Genomic DNA, 13,956 nt, shown 5'->3' on the forward strand with positions numbered 1-13,956 from the left:
TCTGTTCCACATACGAGTCATCGTCCTATTGTTGCATCGTGTTCTGTTCAGTCAGTAGATGTGATGCTTTGGATGATGTTGGTCATCATCAGGGTGTTATTATACGGCTGCTTTCACTGCAATTCAGATGGGCTGAACCATAAAATGGCCTGTCTGTCTACCCGCCACGTCTGAAATCTAAATTTAGTCTCTTTACATGCAGTTGTTACAGTTAGTCTCTCTTCACATGCAGTCGTGGGAGGGACCATTGTTGCTGTTACTCCACTTTTCCGTCTGACGCGTCTTTAATGTGAGGAGTGGCCTTCCAGTCCCGCAGTAGATTGTTAAACCAGCTCACGTTTCAGACATGCGAGTCTCTTTTGAGATTGTACTGAAGCAGAATGTGGTGTTTACTGTGCAGTGGTCTTTCTCCCCAGGCATTCATTTAAAAACAGGATGTTTCGTCGTCGAGAGGTTTGAGTCAATAACCAAAGGCGCTGGACCTCATGCAGCAATGTGGCCCCACTTGGATATCCGTGTCTGTGTGAAAAGCAGATTATGTTTACATGCTACAAGCCTCTGTGGCCAGAAGGGGGGTGGGATAAAATAACAGGGGTGGGGGGGATGCTTTCCCAGGACGGACCCTTTTTGAACTGCTTGCTGGGGAAGACCCCGTGAGGACCCCAGTTGTGTTGCTCTGTTCTGAGAAAAGAGGGGCTTGACTCTCAGCCCCCCCCCCCCCCCCCGAGAGTGATATTGACCCATGTCTACAGCCCTTACTCAGATATCCCCCTTGAGAGGTATAAGTGGTTTATGCCAAATTTCCATAGATCTGCCTTTGGATCAGATCCCGAGTTCAGACTGAGGGAAAGCAGCAAATCTCTTCTCTCCATCTCTCCCTCAGGCTCACACTCTCTCACTCTCTAACAGTGTCTGCTTAGCGTCAAACTCAGTGGCCAACGCTGGAACAGCAGTAATAAAATGCTGGCTACACAACTCAAACAAAGAGCTGGTCTCATAGCTGAGAGTGGTTCCTATAGAACAGCTGAGGCTTGAGGGCACAGTCTAAAATAGGAAACAATAACCTTCTGTCATCTCAACCACAGAACCAATTCTGTTTGCCCCTCTCTCTCTCTTTCTCTCTCTCTCACACTCACACACACACACACACACACACACACACACACACACACACACACACACACTCAGAGCCAGAGGAGTGGGCAGGAAACCTCTGCTCCCTGTACATAGGGAACATATTACCGAGCCAGCAGTTTTCACTGGCCCCTGTAATTACATGCACCAAGTATGTACTATATATGTACAGTGTACTGCTGTGCTGTACAAGCCTCTCTCTATGTACTAGTTCCACACCAGCTCTAACCATAACAGTAGCCCAGTCCACTAATGGATTTGACCTCAGGATATAACAGTAAGTGAATTACCCTGTAATGACGAGGGAGGATTTTGAAAGTATCAAGGTATCAGGGAGGATAAGTCAAAAATGAAATGTCTGCTCTCAGCATATTGAGGAGTTAGTAGCATTAAATGAGAAGTAATTCTGAATCCTCTCGCTGTCCACGTGATATGAACAACAATTCTATGGCGGAAGCCCCCAGTGTGGGTTTACTCTATGGGGGTTAACGTTTAATCATGTCAAGAAGATAAACTTGGTTTCTGGGATAATGACAAAGGCTCGTAAAGAGTGCACTGGCCTAAACAACTTCTGGCGCTGATGAGGGGAAAATACTGGAGGGATGGATCTGTCCGGGTTCCTGGTAATCCTATCTTGGTGATGGCTATAGTCCAGCTATAGGAGGCTGGGGACTGCTCTCCACAAGGAGCACAGAGGCCTATTGTGTTAGGTGGGGATAGTTAGCTGATAATGTGTAATGATAGTGGCTGTCTATTTCAGATCAGTCTTGGCATCTCTTAGTCAAGGCCATGACCTACACATTAATAGTTAAAAAAACCAATTGTGATCATTAGAGCAATGTGAAAGAATGTGCGATATCACAATCGCTCTCTGCACTGTCCTGTCTCGTCCGTGCACCCTGTTCCATGTTATGCACCATGACCAAAAGCCAATTCCCAGTAGGCCTACATTGAAAAACTGCATGGCAATACAACAAATTTTGATTCTGACAATGTTTGGATTCCTGGCTGGAAACATTGCAGGCGGCATGAGGTGGCAAGCAGCAACAGATAGTTGTAAGACCTGTCATTGAGAGCACAGGTTGCCATCATGTCCTTCATTATCACATGCTGTTTGTTTATCCTGGTACTTGGAGATCTGGCAGCCAGAAAAAAAAACTTAACTCAATCTATTGTAGAATAAGTCTGTAAAGTAGCCTAATAAAACTTGGAGAAGGTGAAAGTGGCATGTAGACTTTCCTGTTTGACTATGACTGGGATGCATGGAGGGAAGCGCATAGGACTAGCCTGACATCTTCTGGACAAAAAGTGTTACTACAAATGCAAAGCTAGACTGAGCAGCCTATCAAAGTAAATTGTCACACATGAAACAGTCACACCATAATACAGAAGAATGGATTTACAATAAAGCCAGGATACAAGGTATGCCAAGGTAACCTTTATTCGATTTATTTACAAAGAATACAAAACTTAACAACTAATCAACATTGACGCGGGAATTCATAGAGCAAAGTAACAGTCCATTCACAACTCAAAAAACTGACTACTCTCGTTTCCCCTCTCTGAACTCGTTGCTTAGAACTTCTGGTTATCGGATCAGGATCACTTGTGATGAGACTTCTTTCTGGATTCTGCTTCTTTACGGGCTTGTCTCAACCCCTGTTTCAGAGAAGAAGAGAACAACTTCACCACGTGCCTTCTCCACTACACACTCGACATCCAGCACGAGGTCAGACTTGTGATGAGGAGGGCCTACTGTACATAGTACATACCAGGTAGTATCCAGTATGGTAGCCGCTCATGTACCAGGAGATGAGCATGCTGCCCATGGCCTCATCATCCTCCATGTCTGCACCCATGGGGGGAGGGGGGGGGATCATCTGGCAGAGAGACCACAAGGCGCTTATCAGAAAGCTCAAAATAAATGTTGAGATGGAACTAGGAAACAACTCAACAGGGGGCCCTATGTCTAGCTGTGATACAACCCAGGTGGCCCCTGTAACCTGTAACTGTGTTGTTCCAGGACTGAGCCTCAGTGTGCAGGCTGTAAGTGTGTTGTCCCAGGACTGAGCCTCAGTGTGCAGGCTGTAACTGTGTTGTCCCAGGACTGAGCCTCAGTGTGCAGGCTGTAACTGTGTGTACCAGGACTGAGCCTCAGTGTGCAGGCTGTAACTGTGTGTACCAGGACTGAGCCTCAGTGTGCAGGCTGTAACTGTGTTGTTCCAGGACTGAGCCTCAGTGTGCAGGCTGTAACTGTGTGTACCAGGACTGAGCCTCAGTGTGCAGGCTGTAACTGTGTTGTACCAGGACTGAGCCTCAGTGTGCAGGCTGTAACTGTGTTGTTCCAGGACTGAGCCTCAGTGTGCAGGCTGTAACTGTGTGTACCAGGACTGAGCCTCAGTGTGCAGGCTGTAACTGTGTGTACCAGGACTGAGCCTCAGTGTGCAGGCTGTAACTGTGTGTACCAGGACTGAGCCTCAGTGTGCAGGCTGTAACTGTGTTGTCCCAGGACTGAGCCTCAGTGTGCAGGCTGTAACTGTGTTGTCTCAGGACTGAGCCTCAGTGTGCAGGCTGTAACTGTGTTGTCCCAGGACTGAGCCTCAGTGTGCAGGCTGTAACTGTGTTGTCCCAGGACTGAGCCTCAGTGTGCAGGCTGTAACTGTGTGTACCAGGACTGAGCCTCAGTGTGCAGGCTGAGGAGCTAGACTACTGTATAGCTCTATTCACATGGGACTAGCATGACCTGGGGACCTCGCGTCATTTGTAATAATTGCAGAGGTCATCTGTGATCTTAATCCCGTGCAAATCTGCCATGTCCGTAATTTGTAAAGTGAAAATTCCACGGCAAATTACCTACCATATTTTGCCAAACTTAGGGGTCACCTGATAATATTAGTCCCACGCGAATCGGCATATCGGTGATGTAGGGTTGTGTATTTTTTCTTTTTGCAAGGCTTTTCATTTTCTCTGTGCCTTTTTCTGCCCCTTTCCTGGTCTAGAATTCTGGAGGCTGCATTGGCAATAAATGAGAGTTGACAGGATTTTGAGTGCAAATTCTGGAGGCTCATCTCACCACACAGCATGGATCAAGTGTGAATTCACAGTTGATGACTGCAGAACTTCGCTCCTCCAGTAGGGTGTTTTTCAGGATTAGCCTACATTGCACTAATTGTTTTAGTAAATGGTTAATGGGATAGCAACAATGTTTTACTGGTCATCTGTATAGCTGAGAGTGAGGCAACATTTTCAAGTTCTACAGCTGACAGCAGGACAGTAGGTGTTTTTGGTGACACTTGTAGGCTGACAGCATCAGTAGAACATTCGCCGAATAAAATGTGTATATGGCAAACCATATAAACAGGCTACCGTAAAGTTAAGAACCAAACCTAATGACCTCTGCCCCAGAGGTCATATTTTCAGTGCCGTGTGTGGGAGGGTGCATGTGTTTGTTTGTCTGTTAGAAGGATTACGCAAAAATGACTGGACCGATTTCCACGAAACTTGATGGGAGGGTGTAGCATGGTCCAACTTAGAACCCATAACATTTTGGAGTGGATCCGAATCACGGGGCGTGTCCACAAGCCGCCCAAACGCAGCCAGCCATTCACCTCCATTCATTTTTTGGATTACGATTATGCGAAAACTACCAAACCAATTTTCATGAAACTCGGTAGAGTGGTGTAGCATCGGCCTCCACAAAATTTGAGCAGATCCAAATCACGGGCCGGGTGTCACGACTTAAAAAACTTAAAACGAAGCAAGCTCGTTGTGTGGGGGCGGTAGAGACACAGGGTCTGGACTGGGGTGTGGGGGGGTAGAGACACAGGGTCTGGACTGGGGTGTGGGGGGGTAGAGACACAGGGTCTGGACTGGGGTGTGGGGGGGTAGAGACACAGGGTCTGGACTGGGGTGTGGGGGGGTAGAGACACAGGGTCTGGACTGGGGTGTGCGGGGGTAGAGACACAGGGTCTGGACTGGGGTGTGGGGGGGTAGAGACACAGGGTCTGGACTGGGGTGTGCGGGGGTAGAGCCCGGAGTGCCCCGCACTGCTCCCCGCCGGCTCCGAACCAAGGGGGCGCCACAGAGCCGCCCAAACACCACCGCCCATTCACCTCCAGTCATGTCTTGGACTTAGGCTCAGGACTGCTTATTTCTCGGGGTTTTGACTTGCATAAAGCTCTCGACCGAATGATTGCTGCAATACCAAACATGTTCTACTCGTACGCACGTGCGCACACAGCCACGAAACGCATTCTTGGGGGGAGGTCTGTGCTCTCCGAGCATCGTCTCTAGTTAGTTATACAAACAGAACCTTTTAAAGAACCTTCTTTATGCTTTTGTTTCATTATCAATCAGGTCCTGATGCTGCAACGTCTGACAACAGCCTATAATATTAGAAAACAGTAGTCTGTAATGTAAGTAAATAATGTGAGAAAATTGTTGGTAATTCAATGAGAACTCGCACGCTAATCATTTCCCACTAATTGTCAGCTTAAAGCTTAATTTATACTCAGTCTCCCAGTTTGAACGACATTTAGCATTTATACTTCAGCAAAGTGTTTGATCACCTCCATGGTAACTTGCAGACGCATGGCTGATTGATCCATAGCAACCAACGTGCCTTCTATCTAGCTATCCAATCACAGCTGTGCGACGAAAGTGACGCGCTGCGTTCCGAATCGCATACTACCCTACTATATAGTATGCCAAAACAGGATGTAGTATGTCCCAATGCATAGTATGTCACATGCAGTATGGCAAAAATACCAGGATGTCCTACTACATCCGGTCGTATTTTGCAGTATGCAAGCCAGCAGGCTTTTCTGGCTATTCTGACCCACAATCCTGTGCGCAGCGGAAATGTGCGTCACGTGCTAGTCGTGACATTCGTGACAGCTGAAGACGAATGACGCGTTATGGACAGCGACGGATGTGGGCAAATATCAAGGCGCAATATTATGACAAGGTAGTATGTCCCAATTGGATGCCTACTGCTTGCAAAGTATGTACTTTCTAAGGGTAGCTGTAGTAGGTACTGGTAGTAAGAAGTAGAGGTATGCGATTCGGAACGTCTGCGACATTAGAAAGTTTGTTAGGTGCAAGGCACCCCTGTCTGACACCAAAAAGTGGCGACAGTGACGTAATTTCTCTGTCGACACTTTCAAAAGTGTCGTACAATGAAGTATAAATCGGCCTTAATTTAAAATGATGAAAAACAAATAGTGTGGGTACAAATCTGAGACCACCTGCAACAGCTACTTTGATATTGATCAATGTATTGAGCCTTTTATCGAATGCCCACTACAGAAACAGGGGTGTGTGACCTAAAAGAATAGCCTATAGTATAGCATTAAATGAAATAGGCTTGCTGCAAGTTGAACTTTTTAAATGATTTGTTATATCTAAATAATCTGCTTCACTCAATATTAGTAGCCTATTATATCCGGGGAATAATGTCAGAAAATTTGAATTAAATACATACTTCACTGATATGTACATATACCTAATGTGCCGCACGCAACACAGACGGGGTCATTTCTAAATCACAGAAGTCCCCCGGTAATACTAGCCCCGTGCACATAGGGGTGAGGGAGTTATACATGAGAGCGCCATGCTATGAGAGGTATGCGTACTGCTGTCTTACCGGGGCCCCAAAGGGCATCATGGGAGGCCAGCCTGGAGGGGCGGGGCCAGTAGCACCCGAGCGTTTGCTTTCTCCCTAGAGACAGTAGGACATAGGCTTGAATCAGTCTCTGATCTCCAGTTAAAGAACCAGTCAAACTTCACAGCGTGAGGCTACAAACGTGTTTCACTCGTATGTTCCATCAGTCTTGAATATTGTGCAGCTTTAAATTAAAGTTATACAGTATACCTACAGTACAGCAACCACAGATTTTGAATTGCTATCATACAGAGATAGCAGTGAGGGTCTCAAAGTACTTACTTTTCTGAAGCCAGGCATGGGTGGGGGGCCAGGGGGGTACGGAAACCCAGGGAAGCCAGGAGCCCACATGGGAGGTGCTTTGGGGGATTTGGATTTTGTGTGTGACGGTGGATGTGTGGATGACCTGTCGCTCTCCTCCGTCGAAGATTCAGCTTCCTTGACCTGCAAAAGATAAAAACAGACACACAATCGGCCTAATTCAGATGATGCAATGATTGCCCACTGTCTAAGACAATATGACTGTCCTCTCATTATGAACAACAATCAGGCATTTTGCACCATCTCCACTAGCATCCTGGTGGACGCACCACGTTGTTCTCCTCCTCTGCTTCAGAGCCTTCAGACAGCAGGTCACTGAGGTCCTGCTCCTCCTCGTTGCCGTAGTCTGTGAACACGACTACACAGGTGCCCTTCTTCTGGTCTATGGAGGAGATGGTGGCTGCGTACAGATGGCCGTCCTCAGACCAGTAGGCACAGCAGGAGTCCCCGACACACCACTGCAACCCACAACAGCAATTGATCTTCTGTTAAGCAGGATTAATTCCCTGTACAATCATTTGATCACCGTTATCGATTTCGATATATATATATATATATATATACACACACACATACATACAGGGCTGAAAATTAACACCCGCCACCCACCAATGGCGGGTAAAATTTCCATTTGGCGACTAAATTTCGGAGGCTATCCGCCACGCTGGCGGGTAAATGTTTGTACCAATAGAGTCATGTAATAAATTATGCGTGCGATGTCGCCACATCCATGCCATAGACCGGTGGCAAGATTACTTTTCGCAACCCAGTTTAGCAAGAACACCATAGAGTTTAGGGTTAAGGTTAGGGTTAGGGTTAGGGTCAGGGTTATGGGTTAGGGTTAAGGATAGGGTTAGGGTCTTCCTTAACCCTAAACTCAATGGTGTTATCGCTTATGTTGCGAAACGCATAGACGCAGACCGGCATTCTGTTTGTTGTGTGTTGCACTTAAATAGCTCCCCCACTGCACCAAAATAAAAGCTGTGTTCGGAATCGCTCCCTATTCACTATATAGTGCACTATATAGGGCGTCAGACATTTTGTTTGTAGTGTCCGAATTCTCCACGGAATTTTCGTTCCCTATATAGTCCACTATTTATTACCCACAATTCCACTTGATTTCCAGGGAACAGTGCATGTACCCTACATTTTCTCCGTTCCCTAGGTAGTTCACTACATGGTGAACCCTATATAGAGAATAGGGAGTGAGGGAACGAGGGAGCGATTCCGAACACAGCTAAAGTTTTCAGTCACAAGACTGTTGCAGAGCCTTGTGCACTAGGAGAGACTGGTGACGCGAGGCTACTCGCACACAGAAAATCGTTCCCATTTACCTCAGGGGACGTGCGCTACTACAGTCGACAACTGTGGAGAAGGCGAAGTCAACAATTGGAAATTTTACTTTGGCCTCTTCCTTAAGCATGTATTCAACATAATACTATTATCTGAATGAAAAGTATTAAAACAAATGTATAATGTGACAAAAAAGGCAATTTATTATTTTGGCCGGTAAAAAATATACTTGGCCAGTGGATTTTTTCATCTACCAGTCCCCTTGGCAGGTGAGCAAAAAAGTTAATTTTCAGCCCTGCATACATACATACATACATACATACATACATACATACATACATACATACATACATACATACATACATATGATATTACCCACCTCTTTTTCTGGAGGGACATTACACCTCTTTCTGCTTTGGTTCTTTTTGTTGTTCTTCCGTTTCTTTCCTGGATAGTCCTTCTTGGAGGGTGGTGGTTCTTCTTCACCCTTCAGGGCAGTCTGGCGGTGAAAGTTAACAGTTCAGTTTACAATACCACACAACAGCTGTGTTTAAGTACAATGGTGGTTGTATACTGTTGTCAAAGTCAAAAAGATAGGTGCCAATGCATTGTCGCTGGGTGCTTTGAAGAGTGAGGACAATGCCACCTTGAAGGATGCCACTGCTTTGTCATAAGCTTTGATCAGTGCTGTGTCGTCCCATATGTCTCCATCGTCACTCTGGAGGACAAAGACAAAAAACACATTTTGCAGTCATCGGTAGTCATATTGTATCTTTTCATTAAAAACTAAAACCAATGACCGGAAGCTAGCTAGCAGGTAAACAAAACAATACACCTGTCTGACACTGCCTAGATGGATATTAGGGCTGCTCGATTAATCGGATTTTAATCTAGATTAAGATTTGGACTGTCAACGATCATTAAAACAAAATAATCGCCATAAAACGATTTTGCACAGATCAAGTGCACCCTACACTGCAGAGCTATACTGTGCTTGACCTCAAGGTCAAGGGTCACTATTTGTCTCCCATTGGAGAAATGGATCTAATCCAAAGAACATTGTTAAAAAGAAAAGCCTCTGTCAACATTTCATAAATTAATTGTTATCAAAGTCAATGTATAATTTGATATGTTGAGAAAATGTTAAAACCTTTGATTTAAAAAAAAAAAATCTATGAATAATCGTGTTAAATAATCGTGATCCCTATCAATCAAAATAATCGTGATTATGATTTTTGCCATAATCGAGCAGCCCTAATAGTTATGCAAGCAAGCTGTCGGTATTTAGTTGATATCTTTCACTGTAAGGTACAACTTTCTACAACTAAGTAGCTCATATCTAGGTACTAGTCAAGTGAGCTACCCACATGATGCTACTGGGAGCAGCTAACCAGATAGCCACCAAGCTAGCTACTGTTATAGTAAGACAGCAGGCAAAACCATCCACTCTCTGTCTGCTACCATGCAGAGTAACGAGCTGGTTCACTTACTTGCCCAGAACCACGAGTAAAAAGCACATCTTTACACCCGTTAGCCATGAAGACGGAGGACTCTCGATGCTCTCGTAGCTAGCTGAACTGAACAACACGTCTTAGACAACGTGCGTAACGTGCGTAACGTCGCTGACGTTCATTGATGACGAATAAAACCTGCGACCAACTCGTTGGCTTGGCAACACACCCCGCCTCGCAGCGAGCTAGCTAGTCGCACACCAGCTACTGTGGCCAGCACCTTCTGAGTGCTTTCATTGATTTGTTTCGGGATAGATTCGCGTAACGTCGCGTCAAGTTGCATCGCTTATATCTAATTACTTGTTGAAATGATCGATCCGGCGTTAAGTTCCTCGGGTGCTCGGGTTGTCTCGGGAGCTCGGGTTGTCATGGGAGCTCGGGTTGTCATGGCTGCATCCTGCGACGAGAGTCACCCCCCCGAGAACATCCTCGATGGGTGAGGCGTTCTAGCAAACCTGGCTAGCATCAGTTAGAGACATTGGTTTCCTCTACTTTTTTTCTGATGATTTTTCTAATCACTAGAAGGCAGCAGTCTGCTAGCTATGTAACTGTGATGTGAACCCTTGGCTCTAGTTGGCTGTGCCTTCTCCCCACCAGGAAGACTGAGACCTTCTGGATGTCCACTGGGATGTTCCCTCAAGAGTTCATCATCCGCTTCGCTGAGTCCAGGAACATGTCCCTAGTGACTATGACCAGCTATAATGGTATGACTGATGTCCCTAGTGACTATGCACAGCTATAATGGTATGACTGATGTCCCTAGTGACTATGCACAGCTATAATGGTATGACTGATGTCCCTAGTGACTATGCACAGCTATAATGGTATGACTGATGTCCCTAGTGACTATGCACAGCTATAATGGTATGACTGATGTCCCTAGTGACTATGCACAGCTATAATGGTATGACTGATGTCCCTAGTGACTATGCACAGCTATAATGGTATGACTGATGTCCCTAGTGACTATGCACAGCTATAATGGTATGACTGATGTCCCTAGTGACTATGCACAGCTATAATGGTATGACTGATGTCCCTAGTGACTATGCACAGCTATAATGGTATGACTGATGTCCCTAGTGACTATGCACAGCTATAATGGTATGACTGATGTCCCTAGTGACTATGCACAGCTATAATGGTATGACTGATGTCCCTAGTGACTATGCACAGCTATAATGGTATGACTGATGTCCCTAGTGACTATGCACAGCTATAATGGTATGACTGATGTCCCTAGTGACTATGCACAGCTATAATGGTATGACTGATGTCCCTAGTGACTATGCACAGCTATAATGGTATGACTGATGTCCCTAGTGACCATGCACAGCTATAATGGTATGACTGATGTCCCTAGTGACTATGCACAGCTATAATGGTATGACTGATGTCCCTTGTGACTATGCACAGCTATAATGGTATGACTGATGTCCCTAGTGACTATGCACAGCTATAATGGTATGACTGATGTCCCTAGTGACTATGCACAGCTATAATGGTATGACTGATGTCCCTAGTGACTATTCACAGCTATAATGGTATGGCTGATGTCCCTAGTGACTATGCACAGCTATAATGGTATGACTGATGTCCCTAGTGACTATGCACAGCTATAATGGTATGACTGAGGCTCCTGTTCACGATTGTTTCAGAGCCAGTATACCTATAGCTATATTAATGTACGCTTTTAAGTAACGTTACATGTGTAGCCAGCGACTGAGCGAGCAAACCAAAGTTTCATGAGACCCAGTCCTGAAGGGAGGGGGTGATGTTGTAAATGCACAGTTCTTTCATGTAGCAGCCGGTGTTCTGTAAAGTTGGCCTACCTTCTCAGGATGACCTACCACCCATTATAGTATGTTTAATTCATTGTAGTGCATCCAGGTAAGAAATGTTGATAGACATTTCGACATTTCCTATCTGACCTGATGTGCTACCCATGAATTAAGCACAATGATGGGTCGTATAGGGCATTCTGATAGACATTTCATCTCTGACAGGATGCGCTATAAGCACACTATAGGGTAATTCTGATAGACATTCAGGTAGGAAATGTCTATCAGAATGCCTTACTAGCTACCCATTATATTGTGCTTAAACCATGGGTAGCACATCCTGCCAGAGAGGAATTGTCTATCAGAATGTCCTATACAACCCATTATTGTGCATAATTCATGGGTAGCGCATCCTGTGAGGTAGGAAATGTCAAAATGTCTCAAAATGTCCAGCCTGACAGGATGCACTACCCATGAATTAAGCACAATAAAATGGGTCGTAGGACATTCTGATAGACATGTTCTTCCTGATGGGATGCGCTACCCATGAATTAAACATAATATAATGGGTGGCAGGTCATCCTTAGAAGGTAGGCCAACTCTTCAGAACACCGGGTGTGATGCAGTTGATGAGCATAGTATACAGTACAGTATAGTATACAGTATGAGCAACACCGAGCCTCATAAACCACTGAATTGAACCAGTTTTATTTGATGTAAGGTAGGCTATTGATGTCCCTTTGATCTTGTTTTCAGTTAAGAATCTTAAAATTGAGAAGAGTACCTCAGATGATGCTACTGACTTTGAATCTATTGCAGAGAAGGGTAAATATGTTTTAAATTTCACATATAAATTAATTAACATTATGCTGAACTGCACAAATTAACGTTGATCTTTAACATTTATTCTCTTGTTTCAGAATTTGAACACACCGAAGGGAGTCTTCAAACCAATGACATTCCAGTAAGTTGTCCTCCATATTTAATTAGAGATTTAAGATCAGGTAATTCCCCATGTATATGGTTCTACTATCCCTGGTCCAGGTCGGTACTCTATTCGAGGCTATATTCTGGTACTATATACTGTCCTGCCAGGGACCATTCATTACGCCATAGACTTTTTTTACTTGGTCTACATTAACGCATATACAGACAATATTATTTCGTTACTCACCGAAGTGGAGACATTTTTCGAAAGACAAAAGCCTTTTCTCCGAGGTGGCTACAGTTGTAGTCCCCCACCGTTTATATTAAAAAGCACTTCTTGCACTTAAACAGTACATATCCACCCATATCCACTAGCCTGGCTTCACAACCCTGATCACATGATCTCTCTCCACATAGACAGCCTGTGAGATCACCTGATTAGGGTCGCAAATCCAGGCAAGTGGATACCAGTGGATATGTGCTTTTTTTTGTGTGCAAAATGCTACTAAAAATATAAAAGGTGGGGGGCTAACTGTAGCCACCTCAGAAAAAAAATCTTTCATCTTTCGAAAAATTTCTTCACTTTGCTGAGTAACGAAATAATATTGTCTGTACCTGTAGATGCGGTAATGTAGACTCGGTGATAAAAGTTTATGGCACAATGAATGGTCTCTGGCAGGGAGGTATAGCCCCGAATAGTATACTGACCTGGACCAGGGCTAGGTTTACACATAGTAGGAATTTGACTACGGTAATGGCATACACTGATGGAGACGACATACAGTAGGACAGAGTGCAACACAGGACAGTGCAAATACATGATAGTGCAAATTATTATTATTTTTTTTTTCAAATTTATTTGGAAGGGACCATGTGCAATTAAAACATAAATGTAAAAACATTTGATGCATCGCACCAGAGTTAGCCTTAGGCTAATTTGCATCTGCAGTCCCTGTATGCAAATGCAAAATACAGTGCAAATACAAAATACAATATAATCAATAAAAAGAAAGGCACTAATGCAAATTACACAATATATACAGAATGGAGTGTGTGTGTGCAGAGTGTAGTGTGATTGATGAGCGATGTTCTATATATACAATGGGTGCAATGTGTGTGTGTGCCGTCATGATTATGTGGACTAGACTGTTATGACTTAAAGGCATAAGCCATATTTGAATAACAATTGCAAAATTATTCTCTTCTGTTCACAGCTCAGTGGAACCAGAGCAACACACCTGCGTTTCACCATCACCTCAGGATATGACCACTTTGTGTCTGTTCACAGAGTCAGGGTAGAAGGATGAACATATTACTACAATATCTT

The 13,956-nt window shown here is 44.6% G+C and overlaps 2 protein-coding genes across 2 annotated transcripts; one reads left to right on the forward strand and one right to left on the reverse strand.

The window, feature by feature from the left end:
- Positions 1 to 2,569: 2,569 nt before the first annotated feature.
- smn1 (survival of motor neuron 1, telomeric) lies at positions 2,570 to 10,015 on the reverse strand. The gene is made up of 8 exons (XM_084456984.1): positions 9,901 to 10,015; positions 9,057 to 9,128; positions 8,790 to 8,909; positions 7,387 to 7,575; positions 7,079 to 7,240; positions 6,779 to 6,853; positions 2,907 to 3,014; positions 2,570 to 2,793 (listed from the first exon to the last, which is right to left on the reverse strand). Exons 1-8 carry the CDS (start codon positions 9,946 to 9,948, stop codon positions 2,737 to 2,739), a joined length of 831 nt encoding a protein of 276 aa, XP_084313110.1. The 5' UTR covers positions 9,949 to 10,015; the 3' UTR covers positions 2,570 to 2,736.
- A 195-nt stretch (positions 10,016 to 10,210) lies between these two features.
- On the forward strand, positions 10,211 to 13,936 carry hspb11 (heat shock protein, alpha-crystallin-related, b11; the record flags this gene model as incomplete). Its single annotated transcript, XM_084457325.1, has 5 exons — positions 10,211 to 10,357; positions 10,519 to 10,625; positions 12,459 to 12,527; positions 12,623 to 12,666; positions 13,844 to 13,936. Exons 1-5 carry the CDS (start codon positions 10,230 to 10,232, stop codon positions 13,934 to 13,936), a joined length of 441 nt encoding a protein of 146 aa, XP_084313451.1. The 5' UTR covers positions 10,211 to 10,229.
- Positions 13,937 to 13,956: the final 20 nt, after the last annotated feature.

This window comes from Borostomias antarcticus, assembly GCF_949987555.1.
Source record: "Borostomias antarcticus genome assembly, chromosome: 23".
NCBI classification, from domain to species: Eukaryota; Metazoa; Chordata; class Actinopteri; order Stomiiformes; family Stomiidae; genus Borostomias; species Borostomias antarcticus.